Source organism: Populus trichocarpa, chromosome 11, assembly GCF_000002775.5.
Source record: "Populus trichocarpa isolate Nisqually-1 chromosome 11, P.trichocarpa_v4.1, whole genome shotgun sequence".
NCBI classification, from domain to species: Eukaryota; Viridiplantae; Streptophyta; class Magnoliopsida; order Malpighiales; family Salicaceae; genus Populus; species Populus trichocarpa.
The window spans coordinates 14,203,124-14,225,368 of record NC_037295.2 but is presented as its reverse complement, the minus strand read 5'-3'; the positions used below and the strand labels follow the sequence as shown (position 1 = coordinate 14,225,368).

The following is a 22,245-nucleotide window of genomic DNA, read 5'->3' as shown; positions in this document are numbered from 1 at the left end:
TTGGTTGATTAGGAATTATGTTTCATGATTTGTTTCAATTTACTATATATAAGGTTATCTCAGTCTCATGACCCGAGTCATAAGTTTCGCAAGTTAATCTTAGTATACTCGAGTCATTTTATTACGTCCTTTTTCATATTGGATTTTTTTCTAATTTCATCTTTCAACAATAGGTTGATTGAGAGTTAAACTTCATAATTTGTTTCGATTTTCTTTCTATGGGATTATCCTAGTCTCATGACCCAGGTCATGAGTTTGACAGGTTAACCTGAGTTTACTCAAGTTGGTTTTTTTGTTTACTTTTTATGAGGTTATCTTAGTCTCATGACTTGGGACATAGGTTTGACAAGTTAACCCAAGTTGACTCAGGTCGGTTTTTTTTGTCTTATTTTTTAATTTATATTTTTTTTCAATTTCATCTTTCAACATTTGGTTGATTAAGAATTAGGCTTTATAATTTTTTTTGATTTACTTTCTATGAGGTTATTCTAGTCTCATGACCTAGGTTACGGGTTTGGTTGGTTGACTAGGGTTGACTCAGGTTATTTTAAATTATTTTTTTTCAATTTCATCCTTCAATATTGGATTAAAAGTGAATTGGACCTCCTATTTTATTTTTATTTTCTTTATATGGAGTTATCATGGTTTCATAACCCAGGTCATAGATTTGGCAAGTTAATCCAAGTTAATCAAATATGTTATCGTCTCAATTTGTATGTGAATAGCAAGTAGTAGAAAAGAACAATTTAGTTCCTACTTTACCCTACAAAATCTTTCAAAAGTAACTAAGAAACTTAACATCATGATAAGAAAACATGTTTTTAAGAACCATATGAAGTCAAACTATATCCCTAAAGAATAGGCTTGCTATTTTATGACTGAAATAATCATGTGGCCCTACTCTCTTATAACTATGGATCTTATGCTATCCAAACCTAGCACCTTATTCATGATCAAAATCCTCAACCTCTTAATCTATATTTTTAGCTATAGATTCCACCAGAGGTGAAATAGTTCTTCTTACATGTCTTCTACCCCTGAGACCTTTATGGACTAGCCCATCTTGAAGACTAGCTACTTCGGTTCTTAATCCATCTATCCCATTTGAAACCTTTCTAAATTTCTTATTCATCTTATCTAATTGTTGTTGCTTAGTCAAATAACCATATTCCAGATTATTCTTCTACTTCGACGGTGATGATCCATTTTTTGTTAACATCATCAAAATCTAAAAATCATGTTAATAGCAATAAAAAATATTCCCCCGCGCACTTTTTCGCGTGTTTACATTCAATAGATGTCACTCATCTCGTGTTTCACATAATTTTTCTACTTTTTCACTATAGTATGCTCATCTTTTGCTTTTTACCACTTAATCTTAAAAATCTTAGTTCTTTAAAGAACTCATTCACAACAAGTTAGAAAAATTAATTACTTAGTGATGCAATCCAAAAAACATATATAGACTCAGAAAGCAATAAAAAAACCAAAAACTTTTATTACAAAACTACGAATGCAAAATCACGAATAACAAAGCAAATTCATGTGAAATATGAACAAAATAAAGACATGAAAAAAAATTACTAGAATAAGAAAACTAATGAAACAAGACTTAAATAACTCAAACAAAGAAAATACATTATTTTTGGATTGATTTTTGTGTAGCAAACCCGAAATCAACAACAAAAGAATTTTTTGATGCAAAGTTACCCATTATGAATATTTTTTTTTGTAAATTACATTTATAACCCAAAAAGTATATCTAAATAATCCCAGGATCAAGACATGTCATTAAGATATCCCAATAATAAAGAATTTTTATATTTGAGTTGCCAAATCCAAGATTTGAAAAAAAAAAGCCTTAATTTTTTGGCTAAACTCTACTTTTTCCTTGATGAAATTTCTTTGATCTTTCTTCATCTTTTTTTTTTTAATTGTAGACAATTAGATCACAAATAATATTCCATATTTTTAATGTTTGATGCAACCAGGTTTTAGATGGTAACAACGATAAAATAACATGGAAACTAAAAGATAAAGAGATATAACATGATTTTAGAGTCTTGCTCTAACAATAACTAATATGAACCCTATGTATATAAAGATCCAAAAACTCATAGTCAAATTGACCCTTCCCAAGAAAGCTAAATTCAAGTTTTATGATTGAGCTTGACACAATGATAACCTATACTGAGACATCAAAACTATAGAAATCAAACCCCCACCCAACACCGATGAAAAGGCATGAAAAAAAAATATAAATGATGCTACGAAACTTGGTTAATTCTTTGATAAGTCAGAGTAGTTCAATGAAGAATCAAATTAAAAAACATTCCCTCACAATCACATAATAAATTATTTTGAAATCAAAGTCTGTAAAAAAAGACATAAATACAAGCTAAATAGCCTTATTTATAATAGGTAAAAACATCTTAAACGAGGTTGCAAAAAAAAAAAGAGTTCTTCACAAAATAAAATAAAAAATCCTAAATCAATTAGAAAACTAATACAAATCTTGCATGATAACTTATAGACCTTATCACAAGACCTTACTGGTGTTTGATTGACTTTTAACCTAATATAAAACAATACCTCTAAAAACTTCTGGTAAAATTTTAGCCCGATATACAAATCAGATAAAAAATTATTCTTGTCAGCATAAAATTATGCATTAGAAAAGCTAAGCTAAACCCATGAAATAGATGGATTATGTTCTCCTTGTACATTAATTAAATTGATTAAAGTCTAATCATCACTTGTTGAAGATGTAGCTTTCTTGAAAGTCACCTTTACCCAAATAATCTAAATAAGTCTATTGAATGTATCTTTGAGCTTCTTCGTCATTGATCTTATAATTGGCCCAACTGGAACTTTTAAATAATTATTTGGTGTTGTTTAGATCATATTAACAATTTGTAACAATGTCAAAGAGTTCCTTGATATGTTTGATTTTCACATGATTTTTTCATACCCTTACTTTTAATTTTATACTATTTTATCTTAAATATTTTAATTTTATATAGTTTTTATTTTTATATAAGAACAAATAAATTCATGAAATCATGAGCTTTGAAGTGAAAATTCAGCATTCGATCCTTAAATTCTAGCGAAACATTAGCTTGAATTAGATTTAGGCTCATGGTATTGAGGAAGCCCATTTAAAAGAAAATTAAATGAGAAAATATTCTTTGAAGAGTTCAGGTTGAATTGTGTACACACTTTGGAAAAGAAAGGAATGAGGAAAGTGAAATCTCTTATTGTAAGAATAAGGAAATTCCCTTACTAGAAATTTCAGTAACAAGTCTTGATAAATAAGGCATAACTTTTTCTATAAATATCTAAATTAAGTTCTCTTAGTTTCAAAATAACACTAAGAGGAAGATCTATGACTTTTATGTTTATCTTTTTCTCAAAATAAATCGATCTAATGGAGAAAATAGGGTTAGAAGTAAGAGGTCAGAATTTACTAGTTTTGGAAAGAAAATAAATAAACAAGTAAAAGGAGATTTTGGACCAAAGAAAGAGACAAAATCAAGGAAGTGGCCATGACTAAAGCTGATAAAAGATGTTATTTTTACCATTAAAAGGAGAAGAGAGACTAAAAGTAGAGAACCAGAAGAAACTAGGCATTGTAGTGGAGTTTTTCTTCAACCTATTCCAAGCAAAAGAGTTTTATTCTTCACCTTAATTTTCCTTTGATGTATTCCAATAAGAACATGGTTTATAAGAGATTCATTATGAACTAGATTTTATTTTTCTATGGGTTTAATGTAGTTTAGTTTTGATTATATAGTTTAAATTCCAAGTTATTTTATTTTCAATTTTTTCATGTTGAATGTCTATCCTTGATCTTATTGTTTATATTTTTCTAGCCAATTATTGTTTAATCTATTGAATCATAATGAGACTAGGGGTTTTGATTAGAAGCTTTCAAAATTAAACACCATTAGTTGAACAAAAGATAAAGAAACTTTACCGCAATTAGAGTGTGTTTGGTATTGCGGTAGCTGTTGTGGTTGTGGTTTGAAAAAAATTGTTTTATAAAAAGTACTTTTAGTTGAGGTTGGTTTGAAAAAATAGGTGTTTGGTTAAAACTATGGTTGAAATTGAGGTTGAATAAAAAGTAGTTTTAATGTGTTTGGTTAAAAATGCTTTTGAAATTGAGGTTATAAAATAATTTTAATATATATATATATATATATATATATTAATATTTATGGTTTTTAATTTAAATATTATAGATTAACTATTGCTATTACATCATGAAATAAATAATACTTAAATATTTTTTATTGTTCCATTAAACTATCTACAATTCCATAATGTATGAAATACATCCGACAAGGACTACAGTTTTCATAAATTTCTTAAGAGCGCAACAACATCAGGTAAAATATAATCAGAAACAAAATTAGGATTGCGATCAAATTCTGCAAATGCTACGTTTTTAACACTAGTTAATGTAGTGTCATTGAATAATATTTAACACTAGTTTTTCGAATAAAACACAATATCTGTGAAATTTTATTGGATTTTTTTTATTTTACTGGGTCACACCCGGTTCAATGCATTTAGATTTGGAACGGACTCGGGTCAATGCATTTAGGTTTGGATCGGACCCGGTCCGACCCATTAGCCCAGCCCGGTCACTGGCCCAAGCCAGTGACCCGGCTGGGCAAAGCAACACGCGTGTACTAAATTCACGCGTGTTGCTACACTGTTCAAGTGAATTAAAATTCACTTGAACAGTGTAATGGTGATAAAAGCAAAGCGGGAGGAAGATGAAAGTTGAGCACTTTTCTATTCCTCTGTTCTGCTCATTCTCCTCTCACAGTGTCTACTTGGTGCTGGAGTTGGACTCTTTCCCTGTTTTCCCCAGCCCCTCATTCTCCTTCTTCTTTTTCTTCTTCTTCTTCACTTCCATGTCTCCACTGTTCACGTGAACAGTAGAGACATGGAAGTGCAGAAGAAGAAGAAGAAAAAGTGCGCGCCTCTGGTTACTGGAAGGAAGTTCAGTTGCGCGCCTCTGGTTACTGTGCTGTAACACAGTTTGCTAAAAAAGCAGCTCCAAGCTGCTTCTTCTCCCCCTGCGTTGTAAACGCAGAAAACAATGGGGTCCATGCACAGTAAATCCCGCTTTTTCCTTTACCAAACAGCTTAAATATGCGGTTTACTCAAAACACAGCCGCAACAACGTAAACAAACGCTACCTTAGTGTGGTTATAGATTAAGAAAAATACAAAGAATTTAATGAATCTTCAATTAATTTAATTTACATAAATATATGTTGAATTATTAGGTGAAGATATTATTAATGTTATTCGAGAAAAAAACATTAAATAATTAAAGGATCTTTTAATCATCAATATAAAGATTTGAAATTTTATAACAATGAATAATAAATCGTGTGAGATCAATTAAGTGAAATCTAAAGCTCTAGATTTATTTTTTCATTATCTCTACAACCTTAATTTTTATTTTTTGTTCTTTTAATTTATTTTTGTCAAATACTTTAGTTTAATCATGTGCTTAACTTTATAAAACTTTAGTTTTATTTCTAAATAGTGATAATTTAGTAAATTTTAATACTCAATAGAATAATTAGTCCATATGGGTTTAACACTCTAATTGTTCTTTGGTGTTGTAATTCTCACTAATTAGATCAATTTCTTTGTTTTGTAGAATGATCTTTTGTGATTAAATTTTCATTGTGTTTATTGTTTTTTAGAATGATGTTTTCAGAATGTCACCTATATTTAATTAAAATAATAAATAATTAAATTAAATCAAAATTTAGTAAATCATTAATTTGGAGCTTAGTTATGTTTTTTTTTTAATATTGGATCCTAGGTTATTTGTCTTATATATGTTATCTTTAACTTCTAAAGGAATGAATTTATGCTTTTTGACAAGCTAAACTAATATTAAAAAAGAACTCTTAATGAAAAGTTAGCATAAATTTTATATTCATATCTATATAAAAACAAAACTCTTCAAAATAAAAGAATTTATAAAAACCATAATACTAATATAATCATGTTAAATTTTAACAAGGCCCTTCACATCAATTATCTTATATATTTGTTTTATGTATATATCTTATTTTTTTAAAAGAATTTCATTAGACAAAAGTAATTCACAAATATAGTATTATGACAATAATTTTAATAAGAGAATAAATTTTGTAATATTATCTAAGTGTACAAGATCCGATGTTTTTTTTTTTTTGGAGTTCTTTCTCAATATTTTTTTAATTATAGATATCACTAAACATAAATAATCAAAATAAAAATAAAAATAAAAATTAGATCACAGGTCTATTATATTTTTAAATTTTACAATATTTACTAATATTAAAAACCATTTCATTAAACTAAACAAATCATAAAACAGTTAATATATGGGGACAATGTTATGACAAATGAAACTTCTTATACTAAACACAGATGAAACTAATGATGTTTTCAATTAATAATTATAATGTAAATTAGAAAAAAAGTAAAAAATAAAATAAAATAATTTTTTTTCCCAAAGCAACATCATTTTGCATTGTAAAGCTGGAAAATTATTAAATAAAATTGAAAGCCATGAAGCAAAGTTATAAAAATTACTTCAATTCTTAAGTGTAAAACTACATCATTTGTTATCTAAAAACTAAGTGGTTTTGCTATCTAAAACACTGCACTGTTAATATGAATAATGAAAGACAATAATTTTCTTTGGGACTATATTAATTAACTAGCTAGTTGACCATGCTATGCTGCAGTCAAAAAAAAATTCTAATGTAAAAAACATATAAAGATATTATTGACGTGTTTTCTAGCATAAAAAATAAAAATAATAATTGTTATTGAAAACTTGATGCATACATTTAATAAAACAAATAATAGAGAATCATTCGCATAAATGAAAGTTGAAGAAAATTGTTAATGATAACTAAGTATTAAGTCGGGGAGTTGAGAGATAAATATAAATTAAGATATTTGATTTCATAGCATGAGCTCTTTAAAAGTTTTTTGTTTAATTATTTGAAAATATTTTTTAATTTTTTATAAGAAGAGAAATAATCTAAATTCTATTAAAACAAAATAATATACCAATATGATTCCTCCTTTTATTATAAATATTTTTTCCACAAAAAAAAATATAACTTTTTTGTTCTATGATCTCTTTTTAACAAAAATCAAAAGCAATGAAAACATATATAAAAAAATTTGGACAATTGGAAACAATAATAATAAAAAATATCTCTAATTAAAACTCATTTAATTTATTAACACGATCCTTTTTTTTTTTTACATTTTTAACCAAAATATTTATTTGTCAATAAACATCTTTTTTTGTTTTTTACATTTTTAACCAAAATATTTATTTGTCAATAAACATCTTATCATATTCATAAAAGCAAGTTTAACTTAAATAAAAATAATATAATAATAATTTTGACTAATAAAAAATATAAGAAAAATACACTGCTTATGCATTGTCGTGGGAACTTTCTTGCCAGAGTTATTAAACCTGCCTTAGCGGCTTAACATGGAGATCCCCTGAACCATCCCATTACTTGGCCTGAGTTTAAAATCAAATCGGGTTGAGTTTCCCTAACGTGACCTATAAAACCAAGCAGACCTAAACGTGATCTGGTCAACCCTATCAAAACTTGGATTGACTTAAAAGAAATTCAATACAATGTTGTTTGAAATTAAAAAAAAATATCTTTAAAAAATATCAGAATAGGCGAAGCTGAAATTTAAGAAGTTGAATCTGATCAGTGAGAAGAGACTAACAACAATTTGTCATCATAACTTATACCAAAGCAGAATGGCTATGGCATACAACAAGAAGGTCAGGACAAAAGTATTCAAAAAAGGAGACCTGGTATTGAAAAAGACCTTATCAACATCGAAAGAGGATCAGAGCAAATAGACACCAAACTATAAATGACGATATGTGGTGAAGAAAGCCTTTTCTAGAGGAATCTTGATTTTGACCAAGATGGACAGAGATGATTTACTTAAGCCTATAAACTCTGATGTTATAAAGAAATACTATGCATAATATACTTTGTTAATAAATCAAAAAAGATAAAAGTTTGGCCTGGAATTCTTTGATGCACTTTCCTTTTGTAAACTTTGAAAAAATCCATACGATCTCGTAGACTAAAAAAACCTCATTTTTATGTCTTTACAAAAGATCAAAAAGTTTTTGCAAAATCAAAGTTATTAGTACAAATTCTGAAGTCAAGTTGGTGTTTGTTTCAACAACCAAGTTTTGGTAATTCAAGTGATCTTACAGTGAGATGAACAAATAAAATAAACCAAACACTGCTTAAAATAACTTTGAAGCCAAGTTTTAATTGAACGAATAATGATTCATAATGAAAACAATTTTGCATATCCAATCAATCACAATGGATAAGAGCAAAGCTTACTAATCCTAAACATAAGCGTTTGAAATGAGAAAATATCATCTTTGATAATCCTTTCACAATAATTAGAAAAATCTTAAAAAATATTAAAATGACAATGTTTTGGATTGACTTGAACTAAATTAACTAGTCAAACTATGATCCGAGTCTTGTACCATTTAGGTTTAATAACTTTGTTTTCTAGATCTATTTTTTTTTTATCAAATTACATGATAATAAAAATAGACATGTGTATAAAAGCAACCAACAAATAATGAAAAAAGAAATCTTCAAGAGGGTGCAAAAGGAGCTATTGTTAATCTTATAAAAAGAATGTCATAATCTAATTCAAAACCCAAGTAAAAATTGAATGGTATTTGATAAAATATATCTCTAATATATTTTTTTATCAATTAATCTTGATGAAGTTTAATTAAAATAGAAGAAGAAAAAAAAATCATAAAAACCAAACAAAAAAAAGGCATGCTAGCATGTGTGGCCCATAATAAAAGAAGCCAAATGAGTATGGGTCTACAAGGTCGGACCAGTATGCATGACCATCCATTTTTTACTTTTAAATGGGCGAACAAGGTGCTTTTTTTAGAAAAACAAATTAGATGACGTGACGTCTATAGTGATATGATTCGGGCTCCATCTTTTTTTTACCAAAAAAACTCGTTTTCAACCCCTTTTCACCTAAAATTGTATAAGAAACATCCCCACAAATCTCAATAAACTCATATTTAACCTCAAACCAACATTTAATCAATCAAAAAACTTAAAAATTATCCCAATTCAAAAACAATTTTGAGCCTCAATAGACTTTTTCGGCAAGATGAAGGGTGTAAACATTTTAATGAAACTCCTATCATCAAATAAAACTCGCTGACACCAATAATGTTTTTTTTTTTAGCCAGATTGGCCAATCAACTACTTTCTCTTTGCTCTATCAATTTTGTATGGCATTCTTTTTTTTCACTCAAATCTAAGGAATGAATTGAGAATAAAATAATGTTTTTTTTAATCTAAACTTAAAAGGATCAAAGCAATTTATTTTTTTAAGAATAATGTTTTTAAAGTCACGCCTAATGAAAAGAGGTTGTTTTTTGTTTCATTGTCAATTTTGGCAATGAAGTTTTAATTTTCATGACAATAAAACTAAATTTTATTGTACTAAATCAATAATCAATCTAATATAAAAATACCCATAAAAAGTTAATAAAAAAATTATCAGCCCTAAATCATAAACACACTTTTTAAAAATAAAATTAAAAAAAGAATCAAATTAGAAAATTCTCCAAACACTAAAAAATTAGAAATTCTCCAAACACTAAACAAAAGAGAAATATTAAAATTCATAGTGACTCCTCTCATAATCTATAATGTTTTCAAGTGCCCAATTTTTTTTTTGAAAAAATTTGTAGTTTAATATTAATTTCCCTGTGAGGAGTACACAAATCCCAATTTGACCATTTTAGCATCCTAGCATTACACATCGATTTTTCAGGCCATTTTTATTATTTTACAACCAATATATGGAGCTGGCAATTTCGGGTAGGGAAGATGGTAAGGCCACCTACACCAACCTTACACAGTCAATAATCAGCTCACCTGAAATACTTCATGACCAACATTTTTTGCTCTTTCTTTCTTCCATTCTTGAGTTTTCTTGCAACTCTCCAACTCTCCAAACCTCAACCAGAAATCCACTTCCCCGAACGAAAATAGAAATCGCTACCAAGTTAAGTCCATTGCGTAAACTGCCTAAGCCCATGCATGCCATTTTTTTCAAGCTTAGTGTCTAACACCCAGTTTGGTGAGTTAGCTCATCTCCCGTCTTTTCTTCGCATATCTTGCATATGCTATCTTCATCTTCTTCCGCTTGGACTTTCTTTAGACCTCTATCCTCTCAATGGAATTGCCAGTGAAGGCACCAGTGTCTGGTGGCCAGAAAACTTCGTATACAATAGAAACCAAAAAATTGTCCTACAAGTTATGCAGCAAATTTGATGAGTTCAAGTGGATCTGTTGTGGAGAGACTCCAAGAGGAGTTCCAAAATTCATTCTGAGAGACGTGAGCTGTGCAGCTAGGCCCGGAGAGATCACCGCAATTGCTGGTCCTAGTGGAGCAGGGAAGACCACATTACTAGAGATCCTTGCTGGAAAGATATCTTCATGTAAGGTGTCTGGTCAAGTTCTGGTAAATAGCCAGCCAATGAAAGAAAAACATTTTCGGAGAATATCCGGGTATGTGACTCAAGATGATTCTCTATTTCCATCTCTAACAGTTAAAGAAACACTACTGTACAGTGCACTTTTAAGGCTTCCAGGAGGGAAAAAAGAGGCTGCTAATAGGGTGAGAAGGCTACTGAAGGAGCTTGGACTGGAACATATTGCAGATTCAAGGATAGGTGAGGGATCAAATTGGGGCATTTCCGGTGGCGAAAGGCGTAGAGTTTCGATTGGAGTTGATTTAGTCCATGACCCTGCCGTTGTTTTCATTGATGAACCAACTTCAGGTCTGGATTCAGCATCAGCTCTTCATGTATCGACTCTGCTCAAGTCAATGGTGGTAAATCAAGGTAAGACCATTGTTTTAACCATCCACCAACCAGGTTTTCGAATACTCGAGCTGTTTGATCGCTTTGTTTTGCTTTCCAATGGATATGCTGTCCATGATGGCTCATTGCATTCTCTTGAAGAAAGACTGAAGTTTTCTGGTCATCAAATTCCTCTCCATGTCAACGTGCTTGAGTTTTCCATCGATGCCATAGAAAGCCTGGAAATGCAAAATGCAGTGTTAATCACCAATGAATGCTCTCATGAGACCAGAAATGAGGGAGGCCATACCATGAGGACCCCAAACTTTAACAATCATCAAGAAAAGCCTCTCTGCTATCCTAATTCTATATTGGGGGAGGTTTTGATACTAGGACAAAGGTTTTGCAGCAACATTTTCAGAACGAAGCAACTATTTGCTACAAGAGTGATACAAGCGCTGGTCGCTGGACTAATACTTGGAACCATATACTTGAATGTTGGAAAGAAAACAGGGCAAGTTGCTTTGCAGACTCGAATCGGGTTTTTTGTCTTCAGTCTCACCTTCTTGCTATCTTCCACAACAGAAGGCCTGCCTATCTTTTTGCAAGAAAGAAGAATACTGACGAGAGAGACCTCAAGAGGAGCTTATAGAGTTTCTTCTTATGTTCTATCAAACACCCTCATCTTTCTTCCTTTCCTTTTAATGGTTGCTCTTCTCTACTCTACCCCTGTTTACTGGCTTGTCGGATTGAGGAGGGCAACTGATGGATTTCTGTACTTTTCTCTAGTGGTGTGGATGGTGATTTTGATGTCGAATTCGTTCGTAGCTTGTTTCAGTGCACTAGTGCCTAACTTCATAATGGGGACGTCAGTGATTTCAGGACTGATGGGATCCTTCTTTCTTTTCTCCGGTTACTTCATATCGAAGAATAAGATTCCTAGTTACTGGATTTTCATGCACTATCTGAGTTTATTCAAGTACCCCTTTGAATGTTTTTTAATAAATGAATATGGAGGAGAGCAAGGCAACATGAGGTGCATAGAGTACGATAAAGGGGAATGCAAACTTTATGGAAGTGGGTTCCTCAGACAGCGAGGCCTGAAAGATTCACGAAAATGGAGCAATTTAGCTGTGATGTTGGGTTTTATTATTGGGTACAGAGTGCTATGTTTTGTGATTTTGTGGTTTAGATGTTACAGAAGAAGATGAAATTGTTCATCAGCCTTTTGTTCCTGTTTTTATTGTTTTTACTCGATATTCTTCGAAGATCAAGCCAGCCTCCATAATCTCTCTACATTACTTGTCTATTTACATGTGATAATAAGTAAAAGATAACAAAAATAATTATCCATGTATATGCTTTGATAAAAAGAGAAGCTTGCCCAGTTTTTGTTTGCCAAAAATTCAAACGAGTGCAAGAATTTCAAGTACTGGATCCATATCTTCATGGATTTTGCTTGCAGGGGACAAAACAGACACAGAAAAGCTGAAAGAATGCTCAAGTAGTCAAATGCGAGGATCATTTCAATACTACTGTAACTGTGAAAGGATAGCTTTTGCTCATACGAATACGAGACAACATCTACAAAATCAAAGAACAAAAATTTATCTTCTAAGAAGTCGTCCTCATAAATTTTATAAATGCCCAGCTCAGATTTCTTGAAATCGTTTACTTTTACCGCATAAGTTTTGGTGCTTTGACACAAGCTAATCACTTTTTGGTAGCTTAAAATGACAGCGTTGACAGCATAAAAGAAATTAAGTGATGAAATTAAAAAAAAAATAAAAAAATAACAATTAAAAAAAATAGGACTAAATCTGGTATAAAAAATTAAATAAAATAAATTATGAAAGGTGAAATTAAAAAATAAAATAAATCAAGAAAATGATAAAAAGACAAAAAGCAATAAAAATAATGAGGACCAAATTAGATAAAAAAAAAAATTAAATAAAATCAAATGATAAAGGATAGAATTGAAAAACAAAATAAAACACGAAAAGCATTAAAAGAAAGACAAATAACAATCAAAAGAATGAGAACAAAAAATGATATAAATACAAACTGACATGACACATTTAATCTTTAGAAGGGCCGGCATGAAACCTGAGGCAAGGAGAGAAAAAAGAGCAGGGAGAAGAAAAATAATTCGTCGAAGCCATACCGCTCGGAAGAACTCGGTGCGCCACTACCAACACCACTGGGAAAGGTGGAGTTTGGAGATCAAACGACATCGTATATGCCAATTATTTTTCTTAATAATATTTTATATATACTAAAATACAAAATTGCACCTAAATCAACTTAATTTATAAAAAAATAAAATAAAAATACAAAAAAAAAAGCTTGATAATAATATTTTTAGAAGTAATTTAATTATTTTATCGTGACTGTAAAAAGGACAAAAAGCCGATGATGTCAATTTATTAATTTTTTACTTCTAAAGATAAACAAGTCATTTTATTATGCTAAAGAATTTGAAGACAGTGTCTTGTGTTTCTAATCAACATGATAACGAGAAAGGCTTTTTTTAGAAGGGCAAAACTGTTATTTTTTCATTTCAATCCATAACTATAAGTGTATTATCGACGATGAGATGCTAAGCCCTTTTAGTTTTTTCTAATTTAATTTTGATTTTAATAGCTTTCTTATTTATCTTTTTCATTACGCTTATGTTTTTATTATCCTTGAATGTGTTGGTCAAAGGGAGAAATCTTTATTTGATATGAAACCATTCAAAGCTCCTGGTCCAGAGATGGGTTCCAGCCTTTCTTCTACCAATCTCAATGGCATGTTGTTGGTCCCTCAGTTTGCAAATATGTTCGTCAGATTATAGATGGTTCAGTTAATGTGGTAGACATCAAGTAAACTTACTTGGTCTTAATTCAAAAATGTCCTAATCCAGAGCTTCTACACCAATTCGTCCACTTGGACTCTGCAATGTCAACTTCAAGAACTAAGCTCCTCGTGAGCAGACACAAAAATCTATTGCCGAATTCGGTCACCAAGTTTCAGAGCAGCTTTGTTCCAGGGAGGCAGATTACATATGATATTATTGTGACTCAGGAGATCATTCATTTTATGAGAAGCATGAAAGGAAGAAAAGGCTCATGATCGTCTCAAGTGGGATTTCATCAGTTTCAGATAATATCCCTTGGCGCCAGACCTCAATTCCAAAGATCACCGAGAGCCCTCAGCAGTTGGGATCATCTTCTCCTTGATTCATATTTTGTTTAGATGCACCTCGTTTTGGAGGCTGCATTTGCCGCTTCTTGTTTTATTCGTTTTCCTTGGCATTCATGCTTATATTATGAATATTGTCCACATTGAACAACAACAAATTCAAGTCCTGCTTAAGTGGATAGATAGATGCTCAAGTCACAGCAGCAACAAGATGGAGCTGAGGCCGGCTACTATAAATAGTATGCCTATTATAATTCTTAACTGTTGCAAGCTATTTCCCAAAGTCTTCAGCTAAGCTACAGACCAGCGCCCACTAATAGAAGACTGAAAGTCTACTGTGATAAAGAGCTCTGCTTAATGCCTGCATTCTTTCTAGACCCAAAGAAAAAAAAAAAAAAGAGCAACAAAAATGGTGATAATATGACACTGATAATGTTAGTAAATCTTTTCAGATCACTTCATATTTCTCTTCTTTATTAAGAAAAAAAAGGGAGGAAAGAAAATCATCTTTTTTTACAAAAGAATTTACGCGGAGATTCTCACTCCCAGAAAAGTTAACACTACCAAAAAATCTCTTTTGAAAGCAAACCTGGCTCTCATATTTGCTCCCAACAATAAGACTTGGAGAATGCTGTTAATTTCCCCGGTCATATATAGAACTGAAGGTCATGGTAGCGTGTGAAGTGTCCACTCCTGATGATGAAGATGAATTTTCGACCTTGACTGAAGTCGAGGATGAATTCTTCATTTCCCACTTGTTATTCTGGTCTTTTCCACCTTCGTGTTTCGGCATTTTGTCACCTTTAAAACTCGTGAATTCAGACAGCAAGCCAGGCCTTGATATCTTGTCATTCACTTCTATCTCACCCATTAACATCATGACAACAGTAGACATGGATGGACGCTGCTTTGGCACGTCTTGGATGCAAAGAAGACCTATCTTCAGGTAATTGCAAGCCTCTTCGACATCATAATCCCCAGCCAACGATGTGTCCACCAAATTAACCAGCTCCAGATTCTGATAAAAATCCCATACCTGCAGATTGCATCTTTACTCAACAAGATCTCTGTGTGGCCAAATTCAAAAGACAACTACTTTGAAGCCCGTTAAAACTTGATTTGAGAAATGAAATAAGATTATTGCACCATTTAAGCTGAAAAGCCATTGATTACTGAAAGAATCGCTAAATAAGAGCTGACTGCTCCTCTTTTTCTTTTTTAAACCTAGAACGAACTGCTTTAGGAAACAGACATCTATAGAGGATCTAATAACTGCTTTAGGAATCGATTGCAAAATCCATTCAGCTCTAACTGACATGAGGAATTGGGAAGTAAGGGTTATGAAACTAGAGCAGGGCAGAAAAGGAAAGACCGATGCTTCATATGAGAAATAATGCTTGTATACTGACTCCCTAAAATAATAAAGAGCTCAAAGTTCAAGACGTAGAATTGTAGATTGAAGATGGAATGGTGTTTCTAGTTTGAAATGGGCAATTGATCCATCCAACATAGAGCAAAAATGAGCATTTATTCTAGAGGGTTTTGATGGCTGACGCTTCAACTTGAAGTGATCTGCAAAGATACATTTGCAGTGTTATTCTACAGAATAATGCATAAGAAACGACATCAGAACAGCACTCCCCCAACACGAAGTTCAACATAAGTAACATTTGTCTCATTGGAAAAAGAATTGGCTACCTAATTAAAACTGAAAGCTGTTTTTGTCTTCTAATCCTATGGATTCCTATATTACAAGGAAATTACTGAACACCACCAATGTACTCCATATCATCACAAGTCAAGAAAGCCCACATGGAACACCATGAAGAAAACATCATGGTCATATGCACAAAATAAGAGCGCACTCTAAGACTCCATACCATTTGAAAATGAAGAGTTGGTCCTTTTACATGAACTCAACAGAGAAAGGAAACCGAGTGTAGCCAATGCAAATGCAGCCTACAAAGATGTATCACTTTAGGAAAATACAGCATAACTGAAATAAATGTTAGATGCAGGAATCGATAACCCAGCTTGTGAGTAGTCAGATTGAAGCAATTTAACTTGTATGTACTCAGTAATGATTAGCTATCAAGGAAAGAAACTCTGCTCTTTGTTAAAGAGAATTATCTTTAATATTCTATTAAGAATAAGACCTGAATTTTCTTTAAAAGCACTGAAGACAAAATTGTAGTGAGTTCAAAAGGCTCATACCCTTTCAACCAGATATTGCTCTTCTAGAGGAAATCGCCTATTTGTGTTGGACCTCCCACAAACGATTTCCAACAATAGAACACCAAAACTGTAAATATCAGCTTTCCTTGTCAACTGACCTCGAATTGCATATTCTGGCGCCAGATATCCTCTGCACATGTGAAACAAGAACATGAAATTGTTTAGCTATGGCTCCACAGACAATTTGGTCAAATATGCAAAAAGAAATTCTATTTAGCTATGGCTCAAATCCATATCGTCAAAGTCTCATATTATCACTTTTCGATAAGCATACTACATATTTTGGCAGGCTCCACAGTAGCTTGTCTCAATTTAATTTCTGCATATTAAATTGTTCAATTAAATCATAATGCATAAAAAATTAAGAGTAATAACAGTCTGTTCACCCAACTTATGAAGGAAGGTATGGGCCATTGTTAGATGATCACACCCACCTCAGAGATATATAGCATGGGAAATATATGAGAGGAAATGCACTAGTATGACATTGTTGAGGCCATCCATCTTATTTGTTAAGGCAACTAAGAAGCAACAATTAGGCTAAACACTAGTAAAACAAACTTCTAGGAGTTGCATGTCATTTTACAAAGAATCAAATACAATACCTGTTAGAAGAAAGTATAACAGAGTTTATGAACTTACGCAGTTCCAGCAACGTTTGTGCTAATATGAGTCAGGTTGGCTGGGAAAAGTTTTGCAAGACCAAAGTCTGAAATCTTGGGTTCGAGTTCATCATCAAGGAGAACATTACTTGCTTTAATATCCCTATGAACAATATGTGGCTGGACTTCCTCGTGAAGGAATGCAAGCCCTCGTGCAACTCCAATGCATATTTTGCGCCTTGTAGGCCAATTGAATTGGATATTGCTATGGCCTCCACCTAAAAGATGAAGGAAATTTATAACATGAGCTGTTTGCAAACAAAAATCATGAATGAATGGTGGGCTTACCAAGAAGTGTTTGTGCAAGGCTGTTATTCTTAAGATAGCCATAGACCAAAATCCTATGGTTTCCCTCTGCACAATAACCATACAATTTAACCAGGTTGTTGTGCTTTATATCTGCAATCACTTTTATTTCTGTCAAGAACTCCTTTAAACCTTGCCTTGATTCAGCTGACAGTACCTTTACGGCAGCCATGGTGCCATCTTTGAGCATTCCCTGTCCATTAAATCACTGGAATTCAGATCAAGGAGCAATTTAATAGCAACGCATTAAAACCCTCAGAATCCCCTAAGAGGTTGTTTACAAAGCCATAAGCATGTAAAATCACCTTGTAAACAGAGCCAAAACCTCCCTCTCCAACTTTATTGGCTGGATTAAAATTGTCAGTGGCCATTCGCAATTCCCTGTAAGTGTAAGAGCAAGTGTTCTGTGCCCATGAAACCTCTGTACCATATAAATCCATCATAAGTTTTTTCATAGTACATAGGATAAAAAAAATTAATATGAGCACTGAGCTTTGTGTGTGATTGAGAAAGTGCCCATTTTGCCGAAGAAGAAAAGGAGAGGGAAAAAAACAAGAAGGAAAAGCAAGTCAGAGAATCGTGCTGTGCGCAGCTTATGTGACGACTGCTATTTCACATCAGAAACTTTTTGGTCATAGAAATAGGCCTGAGAGAAATTGATTCAGTAAATTCTCAGACCATCATAATAAAAGGAAGAGTGTCAGTTAACGAATATTTTCTCTTTAACAGAGACAACAATTAGTCTATTCAGTTGCATACCATCATCAACTTCTGTGGTTTGTGTAGCTCTGGAAACTCCCTTCCTTTTGCAAAAAAAAGAAAAACAACTCATCAGCAGATTGTTAGGATGGACAAATGCCTCCACCAAAATCAAGTCCCAGCCCTGCAAAAAATTAAATCATGAATCATTATGAAATCCCATTCACGTAAGCCTATTCTTGCACAATCAAAACTTGATAGTTATTTCCTGACAGATTGAAAAGACAAAGGTATGGAGTCATTTGTCAGTCAAATGATGATGGCAACGACAATCATATTGCAAATGTTCTTTTTTCCCCTCTTAATCAATACGTTATGCGCATGCAAACAGATAGCACATTCTCACAGTTTCTCATACTTTATAGAAGGTAAACAATGAATACGAAATGCAAGCTTTTTGCCATAGAAAAAAGAATCTGGTACCGAAAGGACTTAAATATGAGTGCCCAAACTACCAGCAAAGCAAATTACAGGAAATACTGTAATGCTTTTTCCATAACAGGCATTCAAATTTTCAAAGAAGATCCTGATCACATTTAGACACCAGTAAGAATATTCCTTACTGAGAATCTGAAAACTATAAAATACTCTTCCAGTTTTAGTATTCTGAAGGTATTAAATTGAAGTATAAAACTGTTGGCAAACCAATAATTGAACCCAAAAAAACGATTGAGTTATTTGGCAGATTCCAATTTCTAAAGCATCCAAATGACCATGGCGTCTCAATAACTTGACAGTCTTCCATAAACGTTTTAAGCAAAATACTGAGAAAAATATTTGTATGAATTAAAAGACCTAAAAAGCACTTGAAGCAGACCCAAATCAGATTCCTTGAACACAAATATCTTCAAAGTGCATGAGTAAATAAGCACAACAAATTCAAACAAGGGCACTAAGACAATGGTCTTTGAACAACCAAAACGAGAAATAAAGAGAAAACATAAAGAACAAAACTTGAATCAAATGAACGTGGTGATGTTCATTGAGCTGAACCAGATGACTCCATTATGGGATTGAACTAAAAACATGGATCAGAACTTATGAGTTAAACTTGTACATGGGATTTGCACAATTTAAGCCCTTGATAACAAGACTCTTCATCCAAGAGATTCTAAAGCCAGCAGGAAATAATAATGTCAGCCCTACCCTACTGTCTAATCATCTAGCTTACTAGTTCAACATCATTAAACAAAGGATTGAGAAGCAAGAAACTTTCTTTCTTGTTCCTTTGATTGCTGAAAAGACACAAAACTAAAAAGGAAAAATAAAGATTCCGACTTTGTTGTTTAAGCCGTTGTTGAAATACAAGTTCATGACTTTTCTTTGTATCTCCATTGTGCAACAGTTTATTGGCAATAAAAAAGATAAGCAAATAAATGGCTCTAGATCACCTTAGTCGGTTGGTGTTGGCTAATGGCAGTAGCAGAAATGGATAGATCAAAGCAAGTTGTAATGCAGGCAGAAGCAGATGAGGGGGAGAGGAAGAGTCTTATAGAAATCCGGTCGTTCAGGTAAGAGAACAGAAAAAAAAAAGAAATATAGACTTTTAGACGGTAGCCTCCATAAATCCAAACTAGGAATTGAGTTACAAAACAAAAAGTCAAAGTCTCCAACCTTTAGTTAATTATTGTTTTTTAAAATAGATTTTATATTAAAAATATATTTTTTAAAAAAAAAAATTATTTTTAAGATTAACAAATAAATAAATTAAAATAAAACGAAAAAATAAACAGCGTTGTTTTTACTTCCTTACTTAATATTTACTGAATCCCACCCGTACGTCTGTTATATATAAACTAACATTTGTAAGGAGAAAAATATATGTGGTTAATGTTCTTGAAGGCTTAACTGGTGACGTGGTATGTTGATTTTGCTCAGGGTAAATGGAAATATTTTTTAAAAAAAAATTATTTTTAATTATAACATATTAAAATAATTTAAAAATATATAAAAAAATAATTTTTATAAAACACTGTTCGGAAAGCCTAAATATAGCTAAGTGTTAAAAACATAATATTCTGGATATCAACTATGTAAAATCAATTTACAGTAAATTCTTTTTTGGGAAGATAATTGCTTGACATATGTTTATATTTTATTTTTAGTGTTGAATCCTTTTTTTCAAATCTAATTGCTTCCAATTTATCCGTTAATTTAGAATCATTCTCTAATCTATCATTCTGTCAAATTTCTCATCCAAAGAGATGAAAATACCGACATGTGATTCTTTTTCTTCGAATTTACTTATTTTAATAAATTAGTTGGGTTCAGATTTTTAAATGAGTTTTTCCATTAATTTGGGTGTGTGTATTAAAATGATAGATTGGAAGATAATCTAAAATATAAGAATAAATTAGGATTAATGAGACTTTTTAAAAAAAAAATTAATGTGGAAGATTGGTCAGCGTGCGCATACCTCGACTAATTTTAAAGATCCTAAAATTAATAACCATATAAACTTCTAGTGGCCCTAAAATTTATAGGACTCGAACCGGTAATCTCTAAGGAACAAACTCATAATCTAATTAGTTAAGTTATGTATCCCTTATGGTTGAAGAATAGACTTGTTAAAATATATGTGTGTGTATAAATTGAGGTAATTTCTTAAAATAATGATATAATTTTTTAAAATGTGTTTGATATTGTGGTAGCTTTTGTGATTGTGGTTTGAAAAAAGTTGTTTTATAAAAATTACTTTTAGTTGAGGTTGGTTTGGTATATATATATGTTTGGTTAAAACTGTGGTTGAATTTATGGTTGAACAAAAAGTAGTTTAATGTGTTTTGTTAAAAAATTATTTTTCAAATTGAGGTTATAAAATAATATATATATATATATATATATATATATATATATATTGATGGTTTTTAATTTACATATTGTAGATTTAACTATTGCTATTACATCATGAAATAAATAATACTTTATATAAAATATTTTTTATTGTTCAATTAAACTATATATAATTCCATCACGTATGAAATACATCCGACAAGGACTATAGTTTTCTTGGTTTCTTAAGTGTGCAACAACATCAGGTAAAATATAATCAGGAACAAAATTAGAATTGCGATCAAATTCTGCAAATGGTACGTCATCAATAAAACACAATTAAAAATAAAAAATAAAATTTAAATTTTTTTACTGGGTCGAACCCAGTTCAATGCATTTAGCTTTAGACCGGATCTGGTCCGGCCGGAACAGTAGAGACATGCACTACTGTTCACGTGAACAGTGGTGCATGTCTCCACACTGAAAGTAGCATTGTGCTGCTTTCAGTGAGTCTGTGTTTTTAACGCAAAAATTGTTGGGCCCATGCACAGTGAATTAAATTTTCAGCCGTTATCAAATATTTATTTTTCGTGGTTGACTTTAAACGCAGAAGCAACAACAAAAACAAACGGTCTCACGTGAGTATCTCTTGGTCAAGTTAGATCTCTCATACTTGGAGTCTTTAATGATTGTCGTTCAAACTCTGAAGTTGCTGCGCTTTTCGAGTGTGTTGTTGATTTAGTATTTTAAAAAAAATTTAAAAAAAAAATAAATGTATTTTTTAATTAATTGTTTTATAATTTTAAATTATTTTAATATATGGTATATTATCTTAATTAAAAATTTTAAATTATTTTAAAATATAATTTTAAATACTATATTAAAAATAAATTAAAAATTAAAAAAATATTATTTTAATATATTTTCAAATAAAAAATATTACATTCTCCGTCATTACATTCTGCTGCTTTCATTGTCTAGAGTTCAATCTATAGATTACTAGTAAAGCGTTGAATCAATAAATAATATTTAAAAGGTTAAAAACTTGACAAAATAAGAAGAGTTTTAAAAGAAAGAGGATGGGAGCATCTGCAAATTTTTTATTTATTCAAAATGTCTATTAATATATGAACTGTGAGTTTCTGTCGTGAGACTGTTCTTACGGGTCCCAGCATGACATAGTTTCCACCAAACTCTATACAGGCAGTTCATGTTCATACGAAGAAGAAGAAGAAGACGACGAGGAGTAGCCCTATCAATCTAAGAGCCTGTTTAGTATTGTAGTAACTGTTGTAGTTATGGTTTAAAAAGAATTATTTTATAAAAAGTACTTTTAGTTGAGGTTGGTTTGAAAAAATAGATGTTTGGTTAAAACTGTGAT

At 31.4% G+C, this 22,245-nt stretch overlaps 2 protein-coding genes across 5 annotated transcripts; one reads left to right on the top strand and one right to left on the bottom strand.

The window, feature by feature from the left end:
• The first annotated feature begins 10,104 nt into the window (after nt 1–10,104).
• Nucleotides 10,105–12,255, top strand: LOC7455959 (ABC transporter G family member 10). The gene has a single exon (XM_024581076.2). The coding sequence runs from the start codon at nt 10,320–10,322 to the stop codon at nt 12,156–12,158; it is 1,839 nt and encodes a 612-aa protein (XP_024436844.1). The 5' UTR covers nt 10,105–10,319; the 3' UTR covers nt 12,159–12,255.
• Nucleotides 12,256–14,563: 2,308 nt separating this feature from the next.
• On the bottom strand, nt 14,564–19,654 carry LOC7455958 (cold-responsive protein kinase 1). Of its 4 annotated transcripts, XM_052456915.1 has the most exons (8): nt 19,484–19,654; nt 18,093–18,216; nt 17,639–17,754; nt 17,316–17,526; nt 17,008–17,245; nt 16,345–16,495; nt 16,052–16,089; nt 14,564–15,167 (listed from the first exon to the last, which is right to left on the bottom strand). In XM_052456915.1, the coding sequence occupies exons 2-8, from the start codon at nt 18,163–18,165 to the stop codon at nt 14,765–14,767; spliced, it is 1,230 nt and encodes a 409-aa protein (XP_052312875.1). In that variant the 5' UTR covers nt 18,166–18,216; nt 19,484–19,654; the 3' UTR covers nt 14,564–14,764. The 4 variants fall into 4 exon arrangements, with proteins under 4 accessions (XP_052312875.1, XP_002316869.4, XP_052312877.1 ...); XM_002316833.4 differs by lacking the exon at nt 16,052–16,089 and having other exon boundaries at nt 14,564–15,166; XM_052456917.1 differs by lacking the exons at nt 16,052–16,089; nt 19,484–19,654 and having other exon boundaries at nt 14,564–15,166; nt 17,639–17,979.
• Between the last annotated feature and the right edge of the window lie 2,591 nt (nt 19,655–22,245).